Below are 24,151 nucleotides of genomic sequence, written 5' to 3' on the forward strand. Positions count from 1 at the left end.
GTGAACTGTTGCGGAACTGCAAATGACATGACAGAAGCCACTTTTAACGACAGCCAACCGCTTCATAACACACCTCGTCTCTTGATATTTAAATTACCTTATAACGCTTTAATGATCTTTCTTTATGGCCTTCGAGGCTAGATTGAGAATTCGCTCTTTTCCATGACAACGTTGCTGACTTTCATTGCGTCGACGGTAAAATTAGCCAGTCAACGCTATTTCATTCAAGTGGACCCAGAGCTGAACGGTATGTTATAAACTTCATCGGTTTTCTTGTATACTTGCCCTTGCTAGTAATTTGACACCCTCCTTTGAGAGGAGGGCATACATGCTTATGTATTAAACCGAATTTCTGTTAAACAGTAAACCCAAAATTGGTTTACTGAAAAGGAGGAAACTTTGTTTACTGACTGTACTGTCATAAAAGACAGCACAAATAAAAAAAAATTGTCAAATTTAAGCGCTGAAATGTCAGTTATACTGACGCGTCTGCCTGCGATGAAATCAGTTTTGGCATGAACATGCTGATCGCATTCGCGGAAAAACTTTAAATTGCGCCAAAATCGCCTTCAAAACGGTAAAATCGAAATATTGACAAAATTATTCAGAAAGAACAAGAAGATGCACGTTGAAACACTCAATTTAACAAACCCACAGTATGCCCCTTTAGAGAACGTACTTGCAACGTGCAAGCAGAGCAGAATTCGTCAACAAATTCAACCCGTGAACAGTTTTAACTTGGATGACAACAAAGGGTACAGCTTGATGCAGGCCTCATACATCAAACTGTGCGCGGATGACTCTGCTGTTGCCAAAATATCTGAAGTAGTTTGAAGTTGTATGTATTGACACTGAATAATAAACGAATGGCGGAAGTGATCCAGTCAAACAGACGCCTTAGGTATTTTTTTTAAGATTACTTTAGGCGTATATGTCATGTCGTACTTCTTTTTCTGGCTCCAAGGCCTGGTAGGATTAACAATCACCCATGTTATTGCATAATTTAGTCCTCAGATCTTGTTTTTCATTTTATATTTCTGTCACTTGAAAGGAATTCTTGTAGAAACCAGAGAATGTGGGGAATTCAAGGAGCACATTGAAAATATGGGGAGGACATTTCGCGAAAGGATGTTTTCTTTTTGTAACAACATTAAACAAATTTGAAGACAAAGACAACATTTTCCGTCTGGTCGACCGTGCGTGTGATTTTCTTTTAGTATTTTGCACGTAAAGCGACTAGGAATGTTTTCAGCAGGGAAGTGAAAATCTAATGAACATTATTGGCGAAATTATTTTCAACATGGCGGAAGGCAATGTGTTGGGCTTGGTGCAGAGCAACTGTCATTGAATAGTGGCTCCGTAAATACAACAGTCATCTCACTGCTTACCCCTGTTGACCAGTGAAAGCATTACCGTAGTCACGGCATCCGTTCATAGAGGAGCGGTACACTTTTCACTTTACTATGAAAACTAATCCTCACCAGAAAAGGAACAATATTTTACAAAGCAACATCCGTCCCTACTCACCACACAAAAAAATGACTCAGAGAGCCAATACATGCCTCCATTCACCCGTAATGGAAAAATCTTCCTCCGACTTGGGGGGTGCAGTTTGCCTGATATCTGACTTACAAATTTCCCTTAATTTGGGGGTAATTAAAATTTCTAAGAATTTACGAGTAAAAGGTGGCACCGACGTTCATAGAAACATCTAAGAAATAAGTTCATCATAAATATAGGAGGTAAGATAAAGGCGTAAAAACCAACACCTGCTTGGATAGAATTTAAACTTGCCCTAAGTTCAGCGGCTTGGCCAGCAGGGAACCGGGAGGGGAAGTTGTCCCCTTAAAATACTGTTTGTTTTATTTTGAGGAAGTTGAAGCACCAGCACTCGAGACACGTTACCGTCACCTTGGGAGGGGAGACCGGTGATTCTTTGGAGGATTAAAAAATGTGACATTCGGCTTTGGAAAAATCAATTTCTCATTAACGCTCAACCCATGAGCTGATCTAGCCCCTGCTCAAGCGGGCATCAACCGAGCGCGAAGGGTCAATAGCACAAATGTTTATTGGCCTGCTGAATGTAGTGAAGATTATCATTTGTCAAGTGTCAAACGCTGCTGACTCAAAAGAGAAAGGTTGAAATTTCAAAACGCCAATAATCTTTTATACTTAGTATTTTCTCAATTTTATATTTAGAATAGTTCAAATGAAATTTTTACCTCCAGAAATAAAACAAGTCGTTGGTCTATTGTCTAACGCTCCTGACTTTAGAGCGTGAGGTTGCGAGTTGAAATCCTCGCCCTGAACAGGCAAACAAATGAAGTTTTTAAATCAACTCTTCAATTGCCTCTTTGTTTTGCTGATTCCCAGTAATATCCAATTTAACGTGTTCTGTTACAATTGGGCAAAGATTTCAGAGCACCCTACATCTTGTGTCTGAGTTTCAGAATTAGAATTCCGGGAAACACAAAATTGCAAATGTGAATTCAGCGCTGTTCAAACTAATTTTGAAAAAAGGTACCAAAGTCACCATTCACACTAACATGAATTAACTGAAAATTAATAGAACCAGGCATCTTCAGATATCCATTTTTAAAACAACGCACTTAAACCAACGATTTGAATACTTAAGCCTTTAGTTAATATGTAGGCCTAATAGATTATTCCACTGAGTATATGAGCTATGTGTATAATGTTATCTGCACTTTGTACATGCATGTACCACTTCATAAAAACAACTGTCACCTTCTTTTACTTTTTACATTAGGCCTATATTTAATCGTTATTTTTTCAGTTTAATTTTTTGACTTTTACGTCCATTTTTTATTCATGGTGCATGATGCTTTTACCCATTCCTGACACCTAAGAGTGGCCATGGGAGAATTTTTGGATGCACGTTTGTGCAAACCTATACTCTTCCTCAATGTGTGGAGCTTTTTGGCGCCCTGTTTGGGGTTACGTGTTTAACAATTGTCCATACTTTCCCGGCCGACCGAGGGCACTGTTGCTGTGATGTCATTCAAGGGACGCACGGATCAGTATAGGCCCCTTACAGGATTTCTAATATTGTAAACCCACAATTTGCTCGTTGGTTAGTTGGTTAATTCACAATAATTCAAATCACAATAAAGATATAATGAAGCACAGATATTTCCAGAATGAATAAGGGGTGGTGAATGATGGATACCAAAATGCTTGTACATGGCCTAGTTCTTATTCGTCACAATAATGTTCATGTGTGACTATAACCATAAGGTATAGAAGAGAGAGAGAGAGAGAAAGAGAGAGTAAAAACGTTAGCTAACTGACCGTACAGCTGAACAATGGAAATAAGCAAGGATTTCTAAACTCAAAGCAATACGTAAACATCTTGGGAATGAAGATAGATGTAAATACAACTGCTTAATTATAAAACAATGAATGTACAATAGAAATCTGATATACGTGTACTGAAGTGGGAAAACTGTATTGGAACGGATGATATTCTTCAAGTAGTTCTTAAAACCATGTATAATTCAAAAGCTCGTTCAGTGTTTGTTTAACATATTACCATGAACTTGCACAATGTAGTATCAAAGAAGAGGAAACTTGGAACTGCAATTTACCAACATTCCAACGGTTGTTTTAGTACATAGTGAACCAGATACTTTTCCCTCTACTGTTTCTAATGGACATCGAAATTCGCATGAGCATAAAAACAAAAGACCACAAGAATACGTTTTAATTAAATAAGGTTTATTGTTGAAACATGAGTGTATTTAAAAAGTTGGAGGAAAATAGCTTCTTAAATTAACAGTTTAAGCCTCAAGTGTAGCTAATTGTAATAGTTCGTGCAAGTAAGAACGAGTGACAAACTGAAAGTGAGCAAATACGTAGCCTGTGACCACTTTGAAGAAATTCTACCTAAAACGTGACTATAATTATTAATACTCGGATAAACAAGGTATATATTGGGGGGCCTACCATGAAGGTTAATTTTTACTAATACCAGAAATAATTTTAACAATTGTCAAGATTAAATTCTGGGTCAAGTCATCCTCGTCCCCTTGGCCTGGTGTCGTACCATTCGACGCATCCCGTCTGCTTTTAGGCTTTCGGCATGGAAAGGAATTCAGAAAGAGAAACAAGTCGTGTTTAAGGCGGGAAAATTAGCAAGTTAATAATTCCGACAAAGAATAATTAATTCCAAGTCTACGAGCTTTATTTGAACAGGTATTTTGCTGCCATTTTTTTCTCATGAAATAATGTCACTTTTGCCCGCAGCCGCAAATGTTTTTGTACCGAGTATTCAAAAGTTCTGACAAGTAAAGTATCAGCATTTTGAGCAGCTGTCAATTGATTTCCCCTTCTAAAAATAACTGAAGAAAAGTTACCTCTACAGCCCAGCAGCTCAAACCGGATGCAAATATACCTTTGCCAGCTCTGGGGCTCAATTTGGACGTAACGTGTTTGCAGAGGCTCCGGGAATAAGACAGTGACCTGAGATTCGTTGTCAGTGTTACCCTGAAACTAATGACCGGTGAAAACAAATAAACTGAACGGGAAAACCCCAGTAAATAAACAGATTTTGACACCCATTTAATAGCTTTACAAATTTCATTTTAAGCACGTTACCTCCTGTACTCGGTGCCAAGACGGTAATTGGTTTGGTACAAACTCTTCTCCAAGTGCAATGTCGTTGGGAACTACACGAGCATTACTTATACCGATCTACCTAATGCATTTCTACCTTTGCGCGTTTGCCATTCATTTTATTAAATAGGTAGGTCGCAACTCAGTCAATAATGTTATTAATCTGAAACTGGCGCTACACCAATGAATTTGACTGAAGCTTACAAACAAAAACACACTATGACTTTTCAATATCCCCCTGCATATTTTATGAACGGCTCCTTGCGTGAAAATAAAAATCACTTTTTGTAAGTGTTGGTTCCCAAAGTGCTTGCCTACCACTTTAGGTCCTCCACTGGCCGTGATGTAGTTCCAGTTTACTCCGTCAGCGCTGTATTGCACTCGGTATGATTTGGTCCAAACATTACTGAAGTGCCGTCCCTGTGTGATGAGTCCGCTGACCGTGATTTTGTTTCCTAAGTCTACGCGGATCCATTGATTTGTGTTTATTGGGTCGGGACACCAAGCACCTACAGAAAAGACCGTGTCGAAACAGGAAACACAACAGATACAAAAAAATCATGCATGCATGGAAACAAGATTCTTAATGTCAACCCAACACCTGAAAAAAACTTGTGGATTGGTCTCCTGTTGATTTTTTTAGTCCAGTATTCGAAAGTGTGACGCACTTTTGTCGCTCAAGAAATGTTCATTTTTAGTATCGAAAAATCTCACACTTTTCAGCGCACCCACGACAAATTTTATTTCACTTGTGGACGTGTGAGTAATTGAATGACCATTGAAAAGAGAAAAAAAGAAGAAAACATTGACCTGACGTTTGACAGGAAAAATGACAATCCGGATTAATGTCAAATTTTGATGAAATCTATCACTTTCGGGCTAATGAAGTGAAATCATTTTCCACGTTGTGAGATGGTTCGAACACAAGAGCAAAACGTGTTCGTAGATACAAATCCACCAATTTGATTTTTATACATCAGCCGTGCGAATCACGCTGAAACACTGTTATCGTCGACTTTATTTCTTTCTTTATTTCTTCGGGCACACGTTTACAAACAATGCAATATCTTCCAAATTCATTCACCGATTTCAGCCAAATTTGGATAGAATCTAGCTTGGCCGGGGTTTCACGTGTAGAGCCTAGCATAATAGCCAATGGTCACTGGTGGTCATTAATGTGAAGTTACAAATTCTTCCTTCTTCTTCTACAATCTTGGTCGAACTATTGTCAAACTTTGTCTATGATATCTCTGGACCTAGTGTCATAAAATGTGTTCATAGAAGTTGGCCTGGGATCACCCAGTGTTCAGCAGTGGTAATTTTCCTTGAAATAACAAAATGCTTCCCCCGACAGTCTTGGTCCAACCACTGTCAAAATTGATCATTTACAGCTTTGGAAAAAGCCTCAAATTGGATGTTCACAGAAATTGGCCACTGGTCACCTACTGGTCATCAGGAAAAAGTTTCTTTCATTGCACTGTCGAATACTCGCCCGTTTTGCTATATCTATCGGTATCTGCCGCCTGCTTTTGCCGATATCGGCAACATCTGGAGATAATCTTCCTTGACACGATTCATGTCCTAAGTGACCAGCTTACAGAGTCAAAGGTAACCTAGTGCTCACGAGAGGTCATTTGCGTTTAAAATACAAAATAATTTTCCTCACCCTGGTCATGACTCAATCAGTCCCAAATTAGGGCGGTGACATTTTTGCAGGAATCGCCATGTGGGGGGTTAACAGAATTTGGCCAATGGTCACCTCATAGTGTGTTGGGGTATTTTTTCTCCCAAAACGTTCTTCTATCGGTTGTCCAATAAAACTTCATCGTTTTCATCTCTGCAGCAAGTCTTCTGTACGGTTTAAACAGAATTTGGCCAGTGGTCACATGGTGGTCCGTGGAGTTTACTCAATTAAGATCAAACTTATTAATGTGGGCTTACTAAATTATTCACTCGAGAGCCGTGATGTAGATGTACGTAGTCTCAATGTATATTTTGTACTCTGCTCACAGCTAATCATCTAATCGGCCACTGGCCCACGTGTGTTACCCATGTACTACATAGATTCCTTCAAGCTGGAGTTTTGATGATGATTCCTGTTGGATATTTCCCAAATTGTGTGTCCCTTTTTTCTGCAACTAAATATATTTACAAACGGGGATATACAACAAACTTTTACAATTCCCTTGACTGATCCTCTAGGAAGCCACTTTTTATTTTTTAATGCTAAGCATTAGTTGAAGGAGCGGGCTAAAGCGTAGGAGAGGTTGGGTTGGAATTATCGAGCTGGGTAGCTTATTTGAAGTGGATTGGGATTTGTTGGGTGCTCGATTAGGTGAGGCTGGGTTCGGTCAGGTTAGGTTGGTTTGGGTTGGGTCAGGTTGGTTTGGGTCGGGTTGGATTTGGTTGAATCGAGTTGGGTTGGGTTAAGATACTGGGTTTGGTTGGGTTTGATACATAAAATTTACCGTTGATGTTCAGCCGAGATCTCTCTTTACCATAACCAACACGACCAGCTTGAGAGACTGACAGACTAAAGGTAGGAATGGCTCCGCTCTCCATCCCTAATGGATCTCGACAAACTGTTGGAAAGAGTAAATAAACAACAACAACAAAAAGTTCAGAAAAAGAGTCCAGGCTATATTTGTGATTTTCTTCCAGAAGATTCAAAGACGTTAGTCCTCATGTTATCGCCGGAAGAGTTAGTTTCAGTACCTATAAGCCTGATTGTTTCATTTCTTTTGGGGGGATGGCAAGGAAATAGTGAAAATCACGAAAACAGCACTAATATGGATTTTCTAGTTTTCTGGTTCCAAAAGGGCCCATGAAATTGTACGCTTGCGCACAGTAACGAAAGCGACAATGTGCTATATCTAACGTTAACACAGGAGTGGATTCCACGAAAACAATAACTTAGCCGCCAGGCAATGTGTGTCATACCAAACGAGAACGTTGATTGCTCAGAACATGCAGTCTAAGTGTTGTATCTCTGGGAAAATCGCTAGGGCTGCCTCCGAATCACTTGGCTGCGGATTGAAATTACACACGACTAATTAGGAACCAGCTACGGCCAATACCATAGACTTTTGTGTAATTTCCTTTCGCAGCCAAGGAATTCGGACATCGCAGCTGTTTGTAGAGCGATTTCGTAGACTTGAAATCAAGTCTATAATTGGCTGGGTGTAGTCCACAAGGGTTCGGCGATCAATTTAATAACACGGGAAAGGTCATTGCAACCTTGCTCCCCAATACGCGTTTCCGACGGTGCCAAATTACCGACTTCAACAATTTGCAAGCCCTTTTGTGCACAATATGGGTTTGCGACCAAAATTGGACGGAACACTCTGATTGGTTAAGAATCCCGATAATATAAATATTTTTTCCAGGAGCAGTTTAATTGGTCAGTTGAACGCTTATTAAACAATAACCACAGTCTAATTCATTTTAGAGGGTGTTTACATTATCTTAAAAAGCTGATTTGCCATGATTCTCTTGCCAGGAAAAGATAGTTAATAGATTTGTTCTTGAATAATTATGTATACTTTGCCTCTGAGCGTCGTATTAAAAGCGATATTAATGCAAGATATGAAAGAAACTGGCACTTATCAATTGTGGATATTCCTATAAATAAATAAGTGAGCCTGTTCTCTAGCGTGAGCTATTATTGGCGCTCTGCGTGGAAATATATGAATCATGCAGTTAAGTTGTTGCGTGTCACTAATATCTATCCAGAATCTGGTTGATTAATTTAAGTCGTGGGCCGACGTGCGCCGAAACCTGATGGTGTTCTATAGCCGCCAAAATTGCGCCGCGTCGCAGCGTCGCCCCGACGCGACGCTACGACAGGTCCGTCGCGTCGTCCTGTTGAGTCATGGCGTTGCGTCGTGTAGTTTCTTGATGCCGTCGTGCGTCGCGTCGCCTGTTCTTGTATGGTTTTTACACAGTGTGGGTTAGACCGTCGCCTCGTGCCGTCGTGCTGTCGCGTCCTGATGTTTTGCTGTCCCGTCGTGTCGTCGCACCTTCGTGTCGTGCTATTGCGTCGTGTCGTCGTCTGTCATATCGTGCTGTCGTGCCTTACTGTTTCTAAAAATGGCTGATGATTACTAATGCCAATATAGAGCGTACTGGTATGTCATACGTCCTGGGGAAAAAAAGGTGCGTGCATAGGGTTGCACTACACCAAATACGCGCCCCAAAAAACAGTGAAAAATCAGACCAAAATAGCACCGCCTGTTGACTCTCGGGAAGGGGTTGTCCTCCGTTTTTTCATAGGAAATTCAAAATTAATGCCAGAAGATCACTTTTCATTTCAATTTTATGGGAGTTAGTCCTGCGAATTTGTTTATTCTCCTTTCCTCGAAGAAACCCCCAACTTCATAGTAGTAAAACTATGCGCTAAGCTCTGAATGTAGGCGCCCGCCTCTGTCCAAAATAGGCCCACAATATGGGGCTTTCTTCTTGAAGGAAATATCCCGCATTGGAAACTGCCAGTCCCAACTTTGCGTAAAACCCCCGTGGGATCACAAAATATAAAAGTGCTCGCGCCCAGAAACCCAACAGTTTGGTGGAATGCACCCATAGGGCCTACAAGATTGATCATAAACATTATTACCCATTGGTATTGAACTTTTCACATGGTTCTACCAGTAATGAGGCGATGGTGAGAGCATGATGCGACGGTACGATGCGACGGCAAGACACAACGGCACAACAAGACAGGTCGATACTACGAGACGGCAAGACACCAGGACACGATGCAACGACGCGACGCCAAGACGGCACGACGTAATGCATTAAACACAGTAGAAAAGTAACGAGAAAGGAGGCGAGGGCCCGACGCGACGGCACGATGCGACACAGCAGTCGTGTCGTCGTGTCGTGGCGTCGCGTCCTGGTGTCGGGACATTTTGGCCGAAGACGTTAGTGATCGAATTGATTAATTTCTGTTAAGGAGTGCGCTCGCACAACCAGTTTTTACTTACTGTCACTAACGTCTTGGGAATCTTGCAGGAATGAGGGTGCGGCAGTTGTATGCAAATGACTGATCCTCTTAAATATTTACAGCCTTGGTATTATAATTATGTACATGTACTTTAAAGTTCGAACAACATGGCGGATTCACGCGATCAAGTACCCTGTCGATAGTGTCTGGTTTGTGGCAGGGATTAGTGGCATGTAAGTCATATTTTTCACACCATACTAGACATGAAATTGCAACCCTTCTAAAAGATTTCGTTGGGGACTACAGTTGTGCTGCATCGCATTGCGTTTTCGATATCTATGGCAGAAAAATTGGGAAAACAAAATCCTTGTCTGACACCACGCAAGAAATACGTTGACATTTTTTTGCAACTCACAATGAGCATGCTGCCTGAGGCCGAATTACTCATACAAACGGGAAATAAACCTACACGTGCAGCTGGAAAACGACAACCAACTTGCAGTCCGGGTACTTCATCCTCGAAGGTTTAGGTCTACATGGTCTCTAAGGACGTTTTAATTGGCTGGGGAGGGCATAATGACTGTACATAATTATGGGTCGCCAAGAACAGCTTGCTCTGACCTAGGCCTAACCTAGTCTGAGTATCACCCGTTCCACTCCGTGCTAACTCCGTACGAACGTCTGTGTTGTCGTGTCTGTGTTGACGGGACTGCAGACAGCCATGTTGCATGTGACCTTACCATGGTGTATTATTGAGGTTATCGAAATTTATTATGCATGCGAGTGCAAATTGGCTCCCTTGGAAAGCCGAGGGAAAAATAAAGAACATGTTAAAACGCTGCTGCAGGATTCCCAAGACGTTAGTGCGAGCTGTTGCACAGTCTAATTATGAGTCCTTAGGGGGCGCACTATGCACGGTGTCCGCTATCAAGCACTAACGTCTTGGAACCAAGACTAGGTGTCGGGGCGATGGGACAACGCGACGCAATTTTGGCGGCTATAGGACTCCGTACCGTACTGAACAGCCCACGAGCAAGGGCAGAATCGGTGTGGCATGCTGGATGGATCTCGGGCAACAGTGAACGGGCTCCGCACTAATTGTGACATGACGCAGCGTATGGACGACAAACACGACCGACTAACTACTTGATTTCAGGTCTAATGATTTCGCGGCTTTCGGAGCAACGAGCCCCATAGAGACAACGTTCATTACAATCGAACACTTCATTCTATAGCGGACAACAACGGTTTTTGGTGCAAGCAGACGACCCTATAGCGTGGAATTTTTCAACGACAGACCTTGTGAAATACCAAAGTGTAGAGGAGTAATTTCGGGAGGATCTAAACACGACACCATGAACAACACACAATTTTCCTTCATTGGTAAGATTTTCAAATGACGGTATATCTCAGAAAAGTATAAAAAGTGGATTTTACGAACCCTTCTAACAACGAAAAAAAAATCGAAATTGCAAAACTTTGCACTAATTCATCATTTAATTTTTAGTAGAAAATGAGTTTTCTGGGACGAAATCTAGAAAAAAAATTAAAGATTCCACCCTTAATGCATTGGTTTGAGGCAGTCATTTTGAATCCGCCAGATAAAATAATCAGGTAATATAATAATCAGGTCATTTTGAACCCCCCAAAATCGTATTCATTTAACGGTGCACGAAAATTCAAAGCCGTGTGGTATATCCAACACGAGGATGATGATTTTCTGTTAGATTGTACCGATTTCGCTAGTACTGATACCATTTCATGAGGTAGGATCGTTAAATTAGTGACATTTCCCGTTCATATCACTTCTGCTGCTGTGGACACTGACAAGTGCCGTACCGAGACGTCGAAGTCGTCACGTCCGCCCCAGTACTTGAACATGTACATATCACGTGTACACAATGTAAACACGCATACATGCACAACTGCACTTGCCCCGTGACCCGCCGTTACAAGAATGTTATTCAAAAGTTTGCCGTTACAAGACCATCCTATTTTTTTGTCCAAAGGTTTGACAAAGCAATAATTCCTGACTCAGAGATTTAACATTTATTAGGACATTATTAGAATTTGCTTAGCTGAAATTTGTGACGTATTTTTTCATTGCAAAGTGTCTGGATTCACACGATTTGGAGCGAAAATTTGGTTCAAATTCAGACACATTTTACCAAACGTTGTTTCCGGCAAATTCTCAGTTTTTGAGTGAAATCGAATCAGACAGTCTTTTAGTTTATCTGAATCTAGGTTTTTATAACCAGAAAAACTCATTTTTCATAGATATTGATCAAATATGGCAACAATTTTTTTCAGGTGAAAAATGAAATAATTTTTAGGATTATTTAAAACCGCATTTCATTATTTTTTTTAGCCAAAAAAAATTAACGATTAATGTAATTTGGATTTGTCATGAAAAATTTCTTTATTTATGAACCGTTTCCCTTAAAATCAATTAATGAAGATGATGCCTCCTTTTTCAATCAGAGCGCGATAAATCCGACATAATTGTTGTTGTGCTGTTAAGTGCCAATCTTCCGCACACGCACTTTGGTAATGAGCGCCATGAACATAAGTGACAAGCTAATAGCAAATCGTGCGTTCTATATTTTAACCGCGTGGAAGTCCACGCGCGAGTTACTGGGCATTCAGGATATCCAGTGCAATTAAAAATAACGATCAGTATAAGACTATTGTGTTTACGGACAAAGTTGGCATTCCGATCGGCTTCCGAGTTCAATTTCAAAAGTGAAATATCGAACTCCAAATTTCTGCTCTTCTGCTACAGGTTTTAGTGCAGATAAAGTACCTTCCTTAGCAGTCGTCTTCCAGGGTGGTTTGTAGAATTCCTCTTCGTAAGACGACTCCTTCGCTAGACGCTTCAAGAGGCGCAAATCTTGACAATTGCAGGAGGGGTCGTCAGATTGCGGAAACCAGCGTTTCGCGCCTGACTTGTTTGGGTCAGGCATCTTACAAAAGCCACAACATCCGACGGAAGGGCCAGCCTCTGTCGAATTAATCAGTAGTAAAGGTATATTATTAGTTAGATGGGCTTTAGTCATGCACAGGATTGGGTGGAATAGGGTTAAGGTTTGGTAACTGTGGTTACCAAATTTGATTGTTTTTGGGTTGGCTGGAGTTGGTTGGCGTGGCTAGGCTTTGGGTCTCATTTAGTTGGTTTACTGGTATTGTATAGGGCGACTCGCGCACGGTACATATCATACTGACACTGCTATATCATGAATCTGGCGAAGATCAATAATGGAGAATGCACCATTCATCATTGACATCGCCAATGCAACGTGAATAAATCTGCAGACAACTCAAGTCACGCTATGTCCAACAACCAGCGCTGTTTCCCTGTATGCACTTATAATGAATTATGAAAGAAGACTCGGAACTTGATATTACATAAAGTGGAGATTTGAGACGGGCTTTTACGTGTAGAGTCTCTCTGTATTTCGGGCAAGATAACCACATGACAAACACTGATTTCGCTGATTGCGAGCATTGACCATTCAATCGTGCCATTAATTGACATTGCCACAACGAAATTAGTGAACTATACAGTTAATTAAACGTGCTGGAGGCTTAAATTTTTCCATAACGTTTGAAGTACCGTACTTTTTTAACTCATGGAGTCCAACGAACGGTACCTATATACACATGTGTTATTGCTTAAATCACGCATGGGTGCATGGGATTTGGGTGTACTACAAACACGTGTTTTGAAAGTCCGGAAGTTATGCAATACCAATCTGGCCAACGTGGCAACGTGCCAAGGCCAGTTCACACGATCATGAGCAGCGATCCCGGGGAGAGGGGGGCAATATATACCCCCGTACCTTTTGACGTGGGGGATTACCAGTAATTATAATCAGCCACCCCCACACACTTTTCAAGTCACTGACTACGCGCACCCTTAGCCTGAACCATCACAACTCTATATTTGCCAGCGTCACGATCTCACGTGGGATGAAGACCGTGCTGATCTTTCAGAAAACATCCCCTCCCCCGGCATGTGACACGAAATCTCCGCCGATGCATACTTCTAGAGGCGAATGTGAAAGCGAAGCGAATTTGACATAGATTCACGATGAGTTGATGCACATGCGCGTTGACTAGCATAATGCCACCCAGATTCATGGCTCACATCCAAGGCCCTACATGGATAACTTTGCTGAGAGTTATTGAGAGGCACATGAAAAAAAACATGACATTGACATATAGCCAATGTTGCTGTCTCGCTGTACCTTAATTGCATATGCAATTTTCGGTAACTTTCTCAGAGAATTCTTGAAATATACAGCAGCAAATTCATAATTTGAAAGAAATAATAAACAGCGTGGATTCAATAAAGTGAAAAGCGATACTCCTTTCAATTGTTTGTGTTGAATATCAATTACTAAATATTATTGGATAAATAATGGAAGTTGGTAAACAAAATACCTAGCGTACATATCGAGTCCCAGTCAATGTAAAATATTAGCGACGTGAAACAGTAATCTCATTATATTCCATATTGTTACTAACTCGGTAGAGCGAAGACACTATAGTTTATTTGGAAATTATCAGCCCATGGTTAACTTTTCACAGAGGCATCGTTCATCTTTGCATCTGTGATGCAAGATAGGCAATCGATATTGCGAAGATGCTTCGTTAAAACGACGCAGATTGATGATGCAACATCGATATTACGTACGGTTTGCGGTCCACAAAATTTACGGCCAAGGTTGAACATTAACATCGCGATATCAGGCACCTGTGCGCCGTTCATATTGCTGAGGAGGATAATTGATATGGCGAAAGTTGAACATATATGTGGCAAACGTTATCTTCAAAATTTCGTTACAAGACCACCCTAAAACAATTACAGCCATTCTGATAAAGGAAACGAACAAAGAAAAATAAATTGCCAATCTTTCAGTGTGTTTTCCAACAGTCGTTTTAACCATTATACTCTATAATTCTAACATTTTTCCAGACAAAAATCGGTTGAATGGATGTCGTGTGAAATGAAAGCGCTTCTTTACTAGCCGCGCTAAACCTATAAGGTAATAAAATATGGACCCCACCTTGTTCTGAGGATGTCAGAGTGAAATTTCCTAAAATTGAACAAAGTTGTCATGAACTCTTGCGGCATTTTTGATGGTCAGAGTTAAATTAATAAAAAAAATGATGCATTCTGTTAAAAACAAAATTTCATTATTTAAACATAGGCTTTCCTTGGTAATATGAAGCATTTTTATGCGCATGTAATCAAGACGGATTTCGCGTGCAAGTGGTAGAACCGTTTTGGTCACTACGTCTGAACACCGTGTCGAGAAAATACGTCATTGCCAAATGACGGCGGTCAAAGATAAAATTCGGTGGTTATAGGCATATAATTTAACACTTTTGAAAAGTAAATTTTTCCTTTATGCTTTGAGATGCCCTCATGCCTAAGAATAATTCATCATTGGTAAATTAACAATAAAGTTGCAAATATTAACAAGACACCCATAGGTAAAATTCTTCAAGTTTTGAAAGTAATGAAAAGATCGAGGGAAAACACAGCAACGGATAGAATATATATAATGACCTTTGTTTTTCCTCCAGTTTCCTGGGCAACTTGGACGAGTCTCATATGTTTTCAAAAATATAAATCCAAAACAATATCAACTACAAGGACAATTAAAACCGAGACACAGTGCAAAGTCATCCGTGACCATTATGACATCCATTGTACGTCAAAATGAAGTTCAACGAAATTAAACAAACTTGTCCTGAAAGCATGTGGCAAAAGACGAATTACTTTTCTGAATGATATGGTTAGTCGTTCAAAAGGCGACATTGAAAACTCACTGAAAGCGTGTTCTCCTGGTTAGACCTCGAGTAGAAAATGGTGGACATTGTGTGATAAAAGACGAAACCAAACCATTCAAATACGTAAATTCGATTCCACTGCACGAAATAGAGCAAACACATACGTACTTTGAATGAAAATGCTTTAAATTAGCAAAGAAAACGAAAAGAATACAAATACTTCGACGAATATATGTACTGTAATAAGAAAAACAGTGAATATAACGTACCAATCATTGCTGAACATGCAATGTAAAAGAAAGAAACGGTAACGGCGTTCATGGTTATGTACACCAACAGAAAACAGCTACACGGCTTTGAGAAAAATGTCCTCCACTCGCCCTGGTTTACAGTGGTCCTTCCTCAATGATGAGTAGATGACTTCAGGGGTTTGTGTAAAGGAAACGCTAATCGTTTGCTTACACACTGCAATTTGTTTCAGGATGTCATCGGTCTATTAGCGGTTGCCAAGGTAACCGAGGTACGACACTAGAAAAAAAAAAGATCAATATAGGTTTTCACGTGACGTAATAGGACAAGAAAAGGCATTTCAGAAAGTGTACCATTTACTTGGAGGTGCATGCTGTTTCTGGATAATGCTGAACATTAAAATCACGTGACTGAAAATCATCAAGTGATGAAAGTGTTGCGGAAGTGCATGATTTGTGAGACAGAAGCCAATGTCATGCAGTCTTGAATAGCAGCAAGATTCTACATAGAAATGAAGTCATTTTCTTTTCTGAGTTATGAAGTCAACCTTAAATATTGGATGGAATACATGAAAGAACGCATTGCGATATTTACAACTACTGTGTCGTTTTCAGCATACTCTTGATTTTACGTCAGTGTATGCGCTTGGATCAGTGGTACGTATGGTGGAAAACAAAAGAAAGACCAGTCCTTACATGGTCTACAAGGTGGAGAATGTTGCAACATGCTATCAGAAGCTGTTTGTAAAATTTGCATCTTGCCACAAGTTTTTTAATTCCATGGGCATGAAGAGATACGTGAACATGGTAGGACCCTTTCTTAAATGAATACCTATCCCTTGGTCTCCTGTTCACCAACACGTTTTCAACAATATTTTTATGATAAATATTTGTTTCTAATATTTCTCATTTCTGGCAGTTTTTTTGCAGTGCTGCATCGACAATTAGGTTGACTACTTTTGGAAGGAGTTTGAAGACGAGTTTCTCACCAAAGTATATTTTGGAACGTCACATTATTTATTTATTATAAATGGACGTTCAGCCTTGGACTTCTAGGCGAGCAGGGAGGAGAAAGTGTTCTTGCCAGGCTGAACAAAATGCAGAGAAGCATGCGAGCTGCTTCAGTGAAAATCTAGAATTTCTAAAGCTGAAGTAAAAAACCCACTTGGTGCAGACAAGTCTAGCAGTTTCAAGAGTTGAATAAACCTTCTCGAAACTAGCCTTTGATCAAGGCACACGCAGCGAAATGGATAGTTTCTGAAGAGCAAGAAACTGCAGAAGTCTAGTTTTAGCACCGAACCAACGCACGAAGAAAGACTATACAACGAACCGCACGCCCCTCCAGAAATTAACCAACATGGGCATGCTGTAACCGAACTGTGTATGTCGGGGACTCTGCGCGCCGCGGGGCGTGCGTGCGGTTCGTCGCGTAGTCTTTCTTCGTGCGTTCATTTTGTGCTTAAACTAGTCTGCTCCGACTATCCATTTCGAAACGTGGTATAACCATAAACCCAAGTCCAACATAATTTAAGTTAATTATTGAACAAAGTTGGAACTTGTCCTTTTGTATCTCACACATGTATACATTTTTATTTGTTATAAAAAGTATGGTACGGAGTTCTATTTGTGGCAAAATATTTATCATGTGTATGATTTCATTGGCGCCAAGAACATTTTCTACAAAAATACTAAACGGTGTTAATTAATAAACAGTTGGAATCTGATCAGCAAATGTTATGAGTTCTGATTGAGAGTGCATGTCCTGTTATGGTCTGGCTATTGTGAACATGTACATGCCGTATGGTCTCTGCGCAGTAACATGTCCATGCAGTCCACATTGACATTTATACCAAGGCGTATTCTCTGTAAGAGAGAGGACAATTTCAAGGGCACCAGGCACTACTTAAATCAACTCTGGCAGGGGTGTCTTGCAACTTAACAAAGGCCTCAAAACCCGCTTGATGAAGACCCAGGTACCAGTAGAGTTATAGGTCAAAGTGAAACGAAGTTTTAGCCAGAAAGTTGTTTCGACATCTTTTAATTACTTTTGTATTGGATGTTGAACATTCCCCGCCAGATTATGCATAATTATGAAAAGGCACACATTTAGCACTTCGGTAATTGGAGACAAACTGTTTCATGCTGCTGAAATCATGGGCAAAAATAGACTCCTGAATTTATAATGCTTAGTAAAAAGTCTTTAACTGATGCTTGCTAGTATTCAATTATGTAAATAATCATTATATTACTTTCACAATTATCATAACAAGTGGAACAAGTAATGGGTCTACCAAAGTAACAAATAGGCACGTGTATTCTGCCATTCATTCCACTTACCTCATAATTATCAACAATTCCCATGCTTTTAAGATATATATATACTAAACACCAAAATGTTATTGCAGTATATTGACCCAGTGTTCTGGCGCACCAACTCCGAAATTCGCTGTATTTCGCAGGAATATGCATATGTCCTATCCATCCATGTAACCCTGAAAGGATCAATCGAGCATGCCGTCAACTGCCGTGGCATCGCACTCACACGCGCTTTCTTGACGTGCTCGACGCGCGTGTGCATGTGGCAAATCACGGCACCCTACAGGGACGTGTTTCGGCGGTCATAACCAAGAATTGGTTCGGTGGTTTCTCTTTAATCACCTTGACGGTCTGAGAATAACGTCATCACAGTTACTTTTTACCCATTTAAAATTACCTAAGAAAATCTCTGAAGAATTACAACCTAACCAGTTCTTAGTTGTGACGTTTCACTTCGGTATACCCAATGCGTATACTCCATTATGAGGATATGAAATTAAAACCCAGCAGACCCCTTAAAATAACTTCCAATAAGTTCAACCGCTGAACAGCGCACTGCGTGCGTGTGCATGACTGGAGAGATCAATTTAATTGCATAACTGAACATGTTGCAGCAACGTGCTCATGCGTTTTCCGGCGGTTTCTTCCGAAGATCCAAGCACGCCGGATGAGTGAGACCAGGTCAGACCACAGTTTCACTTTGACAAGTCAATTGACAGTCACGCCTACAACTTTGAATTCTCCCAACACTCGCCACATACATCTCAGCTTTCGCGTTTAGGCTACTCAATACTTGCAGTACGGCTTTAATACCAAAACGAAACATGCAGCTGAAAAATAACCTTACAGCTACGGTCGACCACCATGGCCCAATACGCACAAAGATTGGAACGCAGGTTTTCTTATCAGTGATCAGAATTCTTTCACGTTGGCCCCAAGCGTCGACGGCCATACAAATAAGTGAAATTTTTCGTATCTTTTATTGTTCCCTTTTTCTGCCAAAGGAATGCAAGTGTTCCATTGTGGCATCTCACTGTCGGGCGTGGCACTGCAATGTATGCAGTTTCCTACACCGTCTTCAAACCTGGAGCAAGTACACACGGTATAAGTGAACAGTCAGAAACGCCTATGTGTGAAAGTGCAAAGCTCATTCTTTGATTGACCTTTGGACCAAACTATCGGCACAAAATTTTCTTTAGAGAGACATTGTTCAGTGTGTCAGGATATACGGATAAACGGAGCAATATTCAAAAAGACAATGATTGCATGGCAATTCGAGTCATGTCCATCCAGAGCCTACGCTTTCTAGTTCAGCGGCATAAATGGGGCAGAGCAACATAGACGAGTAGAGACTTTAATGCAGTTAATGCAATTAACCCTACCTGCTGACTGGTGGTGTATGCATATCCGATTGTCGGTCTGCTTATCACAACATTGAAGAAGTAAGATTATTCTCTTTGTCGTGACAGCCCTTGCTACAGACCCAACATTCGTCCGACCACTACTGTTTGATCTTTATGATTGCGTGGCCTCACTCTGTGAGAGGACCCCAATTGGACCCCAACTGCAGTCACTGGTGTTCAGAGTATTTCGTCCAAGTATTTTGCCGCCATGATGTGGAGAATACAGTGTGGAGAAAACCTACTAAGAGACAATACAGTGACTGCGTCCTCAAAGTACGATGAGTAACCGTTAAAATCCGAGCAAAGAAGGACCTGGAATAGCCGTAATGCACTAGGCTGAGCTTCCCTTGACTTGCAAGACGGCGCAGTCACGGCGATCAAGAGTTCTACAGAAATGATTGACGCAGCACCGTTTGAAGACTCCCTTGACTGGAACTTTCGAGGCTTCACGCGGGTAAGTGTCCCAAATCATAAAAAGATCGATCGGCTCAGTTTAGTCTCTTAGAGAATTGGCTAGGATATAATTGCTACAGATGTTTAATATGGGTTTTAAGGGCCAATGTGGAAAGAGTTCTATAGGCGCTATAGAGACGCAACTTGACACAGACGTGCACAAACCCTGTGAGACTGGTCTGAGAAATTTCAAGTGTTTTCCGAGTAAGCGACTTGTTTTTCCTCCTTAATTGAACTTTTCTTGACGTGTTTTTGCTTTGTGAAATCTAATTGGTCACGGTAGAGAATAATTACTGACGTCTGTGATATGGAAATATCCCCGCGAACTTCAGCAAAACGTCGTCCACTTTAACACAGGGCTAATCCAAATTCGTTATCCTCTACACGAAATTTAAAAGCAGGTATTTGATTTCATTACTGAAATTCTTTTAGCAAAAATCGTTCATTCAAATTCCAAAGGTCTTTTTGTTGAATCATATTTGTCAAAGTCGTTAATCAGGCATTAGAGTAGTCAATACGCCGTTTCGTTTCACTTTCAGTGGGATTCACATTTGTTCCAGTGATAAGTGCTTTCTTTATCCTATGTAACATCTAATTTTCCCAAGAAAAAGATTGAACAGTAGATCTTGAGACAGTTTTTGTTGTATTTTGTAAGAAACTTGTGGCGGCCGGGCTCTTTCAGGAAAGCATAGTAGTTCGGGAAAAGCTTATTAACGCTGTCTATGGCAATCACGCCAAGAACTCTGTTTTCATATTTTGTATACCATTCATGTTTTAACGTGGCAAGAGTTCCATGCGTGGACAACCGTACTTTTCCCTTAAAATGTTATAACAGTCGTCAAAAAGTGATACCATGTCCTAAAAAGTGAAATTTAGGTGAGAAAATTCCGAAGCATTCACTTAAAAATCCTTTTTTGTTTTCAAACAAGTCTCATGGAATTGAGCACAGGAACGTAATGTTGTCCACATATGGAAGTCTCTCCTTTAACGTTAACTCTGAATTTGTTTCCCTGAACTTTTGCTTTTGAAATTCTGTAAATGTACTGATATATATATTTTTCGAAATGGTCCAGTGAACAGAGATGAAACCCAATGTGCACAGCATCAGCACACACAGCTAAGAGCAAAACAAAGATTTTCTGATTTAACCCTAAAATAGGCGTAAAAAAACAAAAAAAGGATAAAATCATGAAAACTTTATGGAACAAAAATATCACACGGTAACGACTTAAAATGAAATACAGAAGGCATTAATTTCTCCAGTTCTCCTAAATTGAACACTTAAAACGCAAAAGAAAATTACGAGTATATCAAAGATCATATTTGCCTTGAGCAGAAGCACCCCTTATTGGTTGAAAAGAGCCACGCTGGTCTGGAGTGTTCGTTTTGTTGGTAGCGACGTGCACGCAGCGCGTGCATCTCATATAGTTTCTCGATAGAGCCTATGTTACGAGGAAAATGTGCCCTTTCATGCTCCAGCTCGGGGTTGATGATTTTTAATTCGACTGCACCTATTGAACAAAGGCAGCAAATATTAAACAGTCGAATGGTAATAGTGTAGTCTCAAATGCCCACAAACGAAGTGGAATGATGGAAAAAAATTAACGGGAAAGCTAAAAACAAATGTGCACAAAACAAATTTCCGGGCGTATCAGAATAGGGAATAAGAACAATCCCCATAAAGAATCCAAACTGTAACATCTGCAAATGCCAACACGTGTTTAACGGAAGTGAGCAGATTTTGCAGAAACTTGTCCGGAAAACCTGTACAGACCCCTGTAAATATTATCCTAGTTGCGTCAATTTTTCGAAATCTTCTGGAGCTGAATCAGTTCCTTCCATTTTAGCCACGTGACGGAGGCCTAAACATATCTCAAAAAGGCAGATAACTTTTTAGTCTGCGAAACAAGGGAACATACCACTCTATGGAGCAGGTTATAGGTATATATGAAGAATATTTCACTGATGAAGTGGTTGTGGTGGGAAATGCCAAAATTCCACCACCAATAGTGGTGTCCTCGGATAGTGTACATGTTCACGTCACCTTCAAGATGGGTTTAAGATCAATAATTATTGTAAGTGCACGAACATCCAAAAAAGCAATATACTCCCTCTAATTCATATTGTGTTTTCAATTTTCCCTTTGGCTTGGGTCCTTATACAGTTGTGCATGAAAATTCCACATGCTAGTCAACGATGTATTGTTACTCGTTCAACCGTGACCTTGGGCACATGATCAGTGTGTCATTGGAAAGGTGACATTCAAGCCTTCCTGAAGTCATAATAATGTCTAAGAAATCTATAGTTTTCCTGAACTTATGGTTGAACGTGAGTTTCCTTTATTTTGATTCACCCTGTATATTTGTAGGTAGGATATTGTCGCCTAAGTGCTTCTTACTTTCGTACAATTCGTCCTTTGTCCACACCGTGCTGGACCTCTTCCAGCGGAAAGATTGGTGCCTTAAAAAGAGCCGATAAATCTTCAAAATTTGTCAGTAGTTTTATCATCGGAAGTTGAGATGCACCTCTATCCTCTATCTACTAATATAAGTTTCATACACATATTTACTGTAGTTAGGGAAATGTCGACATAAGAAGTGAAGTGTTGTTGCGCTACTGCTTTCCACATGTATTTCATTGCAATTCTGACTTTTTCCACACCTGGCAGGCCGTCTTCCCCGCAAAGGAGGCTGCCTATATCCCCGCATAAAAAGACAATCTAAAAATGGTTCAAATCTGGCAATCGTGATATCATCGAAAAGCTCACTTATTGTTTTATCCAATGATGTAGGTTTCATATAGTTATTTACTGTAGTTGGGGGGATATGGGCGAAAGAAGTCGAGAGTATTGCCCTAGTGCTTCTAATTTCCGTACAAAAATTCTGTGTTTGTCCACTCCTGGCTGGCCCTTTTCCATCGCACAGTCTGCTTTCTATACATAAACATAAACAGCCTGACAATTGTCCAAATCTGGTAATCGTGGTATCATTAGAAAGTTTACATGTTCCTCTATCTACTGATGTGAGTTTTATATCCATATTTACTGTAGTTAGTTGAATATCGGCGAAAAAAGAGAAGTCGAGAGTTGTTGCCCTACGCTTCCTATTTCCGGTCCAAATCAAAAAGTTCACGTTGTATCCACTGATTTAAGTTCAATCCATAATAGTCAAATATCTTCACAATTCGAGATTTGTTTCCTTGCTGCTTCCTATTCAGGTGCAATTTTGCCTCTGTCCACATCTGCCTGGCCTTCTTCCCGCGCTGCCTATATCCCCACATACAAAATCTACAAATTAAGGCCCAAATTTTGCAATTGTGGTATCATCAGAATGGTCACCTGTCCCTCTATCCGTTGACGTATGTTCCATATCCATGTTCTGTAATTAATAGTCAAATATCATCTAAAGAAGGCCAGAGTTGTTGTCCTGTTTCCGCGCAAAGATGGCTTCATATATTGCATCATAAAAGACCTGAAAATTGTCCAAAGCTGGCGATATTAGAGGGATCTGAAAGGGAGAATGTCCCTCTATCCATTGATGTAAGTTTCATATCCTTATTTGTTTTAGTAAGGAAAATATTCTCTAAAGAAGGCAGAAGGTTTTATCTTTCTGCTCGCAAGTTTCCGGAATTCCCGATTCCTCTGCGCATTACAAGTGGTGTTCCCGTGCGAAGATGGCTCCAAATATCGCATCATAAAAGACCTGAAAATTGTCAAAATCTGGCAATTTTCATAACATCTGAAAGAGCGAATGTCCTTCTATCCTTTCATGTAAGCTTCACATATTTATATTTGTACTTCCGCGAAAGAAGGTTCTGGTGCTGGCTACTTTTCTGGAATTCCCGCTTGGTCTGCACATTTTTGGTCCTGTTCCCGCCCAAAAATTGCTCAATATATCGCACATTAAAGCCAAAGTTGGCTTCCTATATCGTGTCATAAAAGACCTGAAAATTGTCCAAATCTGGCCATCTTGGTGGCATCTGAAAGGGCACCTGTTTTTCTTTCCATTGATGTAAGTTTCATATCCATTTTCGTCTTAGTTTACAGGTCGTGTTCTCTGTCAACAATGCCTCCATATAATGCATCATAAAAGACCTGAAAATTCTTCAAATCTTGCAATCTTGGTGGCATCTGAAAGGGCCAATACACCTCTATCCATTAAGGTAAGTTTCATATCCATACTCGTTGTAGGTTTCTGCACATTATTGTTCCTTTTCCAGCCCAAAGTTGATTCCATACATCGCATTAGAAAAAACTTGACAATTTTTCAAATCGGGCAATCTGGCTGGCATCTGAAAGGGCACATGTTCCTCTTTCCATTGATGTACGTTTCATATCCATATTCGTTTTAGTTTGG

At 40.4% G+C, this 24,151-nt stretch overlaps 1 protein-coding gene across 1 annotated transcript; it reads right to left on the minus strand.

Moving 5' to 3' along the window:
• Positions 1-2,248: 2,248 nt before the first annotated feature.
• Positions 2,249-16,015, minus strand: LOC110975700 (lactadherin-like). The gene is made up of 6 exons (XM_022228405.2): positions 15,646-16,015; positions 12,381-12,578; positions 7,104-7,217; positions 4,954-5,144; positions 4,377-4,512; positions 2,249-2,304 (listed from the first exon to the last, which is right to left on the minus strand). Exons 1-6 carry the CDS (start codon positions 15,695-15,697, stop codon positions 2,249-2,251), a joined length of 747 nt encoding a protein of 248 aa, XP_022084097.2. The 5' UTR covers positions 15,698-16,015.
• Positions 16,016-24,151: the final 8,136 nt, after the last annotated feature.

Source organism: Acanthaster planci, linkage group LG06 (genome assembly GCF_054643075.1).
Source record: "Acanthaster planci isolate LZ-2023a linkage group LG06, COTS_SCS, whole genome shotgun sequence".
NCBI classification, from domain to species: domain Eukaryota; kingdom Metazoa; phylum Echinodermata; class Asteroidea; order Valvatida; family Acanthasteridae; genus Acanthaster; species Acanthaster planci.

Excerpts from the sequence above, each read along its gene's own strand:
- LOC110975700 (XM_022228405.2), bottom strand. The coding sequence starts at position 15,697 with ATGAACGCCGTTACCGTTTCTTTCTTTTACATTGCATGTTCAGCAATG. Across the intron at positions 12,579-15,645 it reads TGCATGTTCAGCAATGATTG|AGGCTGGCCCTTCCGTCGGA; the intron begins GTACGTTATATT and ends TTAATTCGACAG. Across the intron at positions 4,513-4,953 it reads CCAGTGGAGGACCTAAAGTG|TTTCAGGGTAACACTGACAA; the intron begins GTAGGCAAGCAC and ends ACCGGTCATTAG.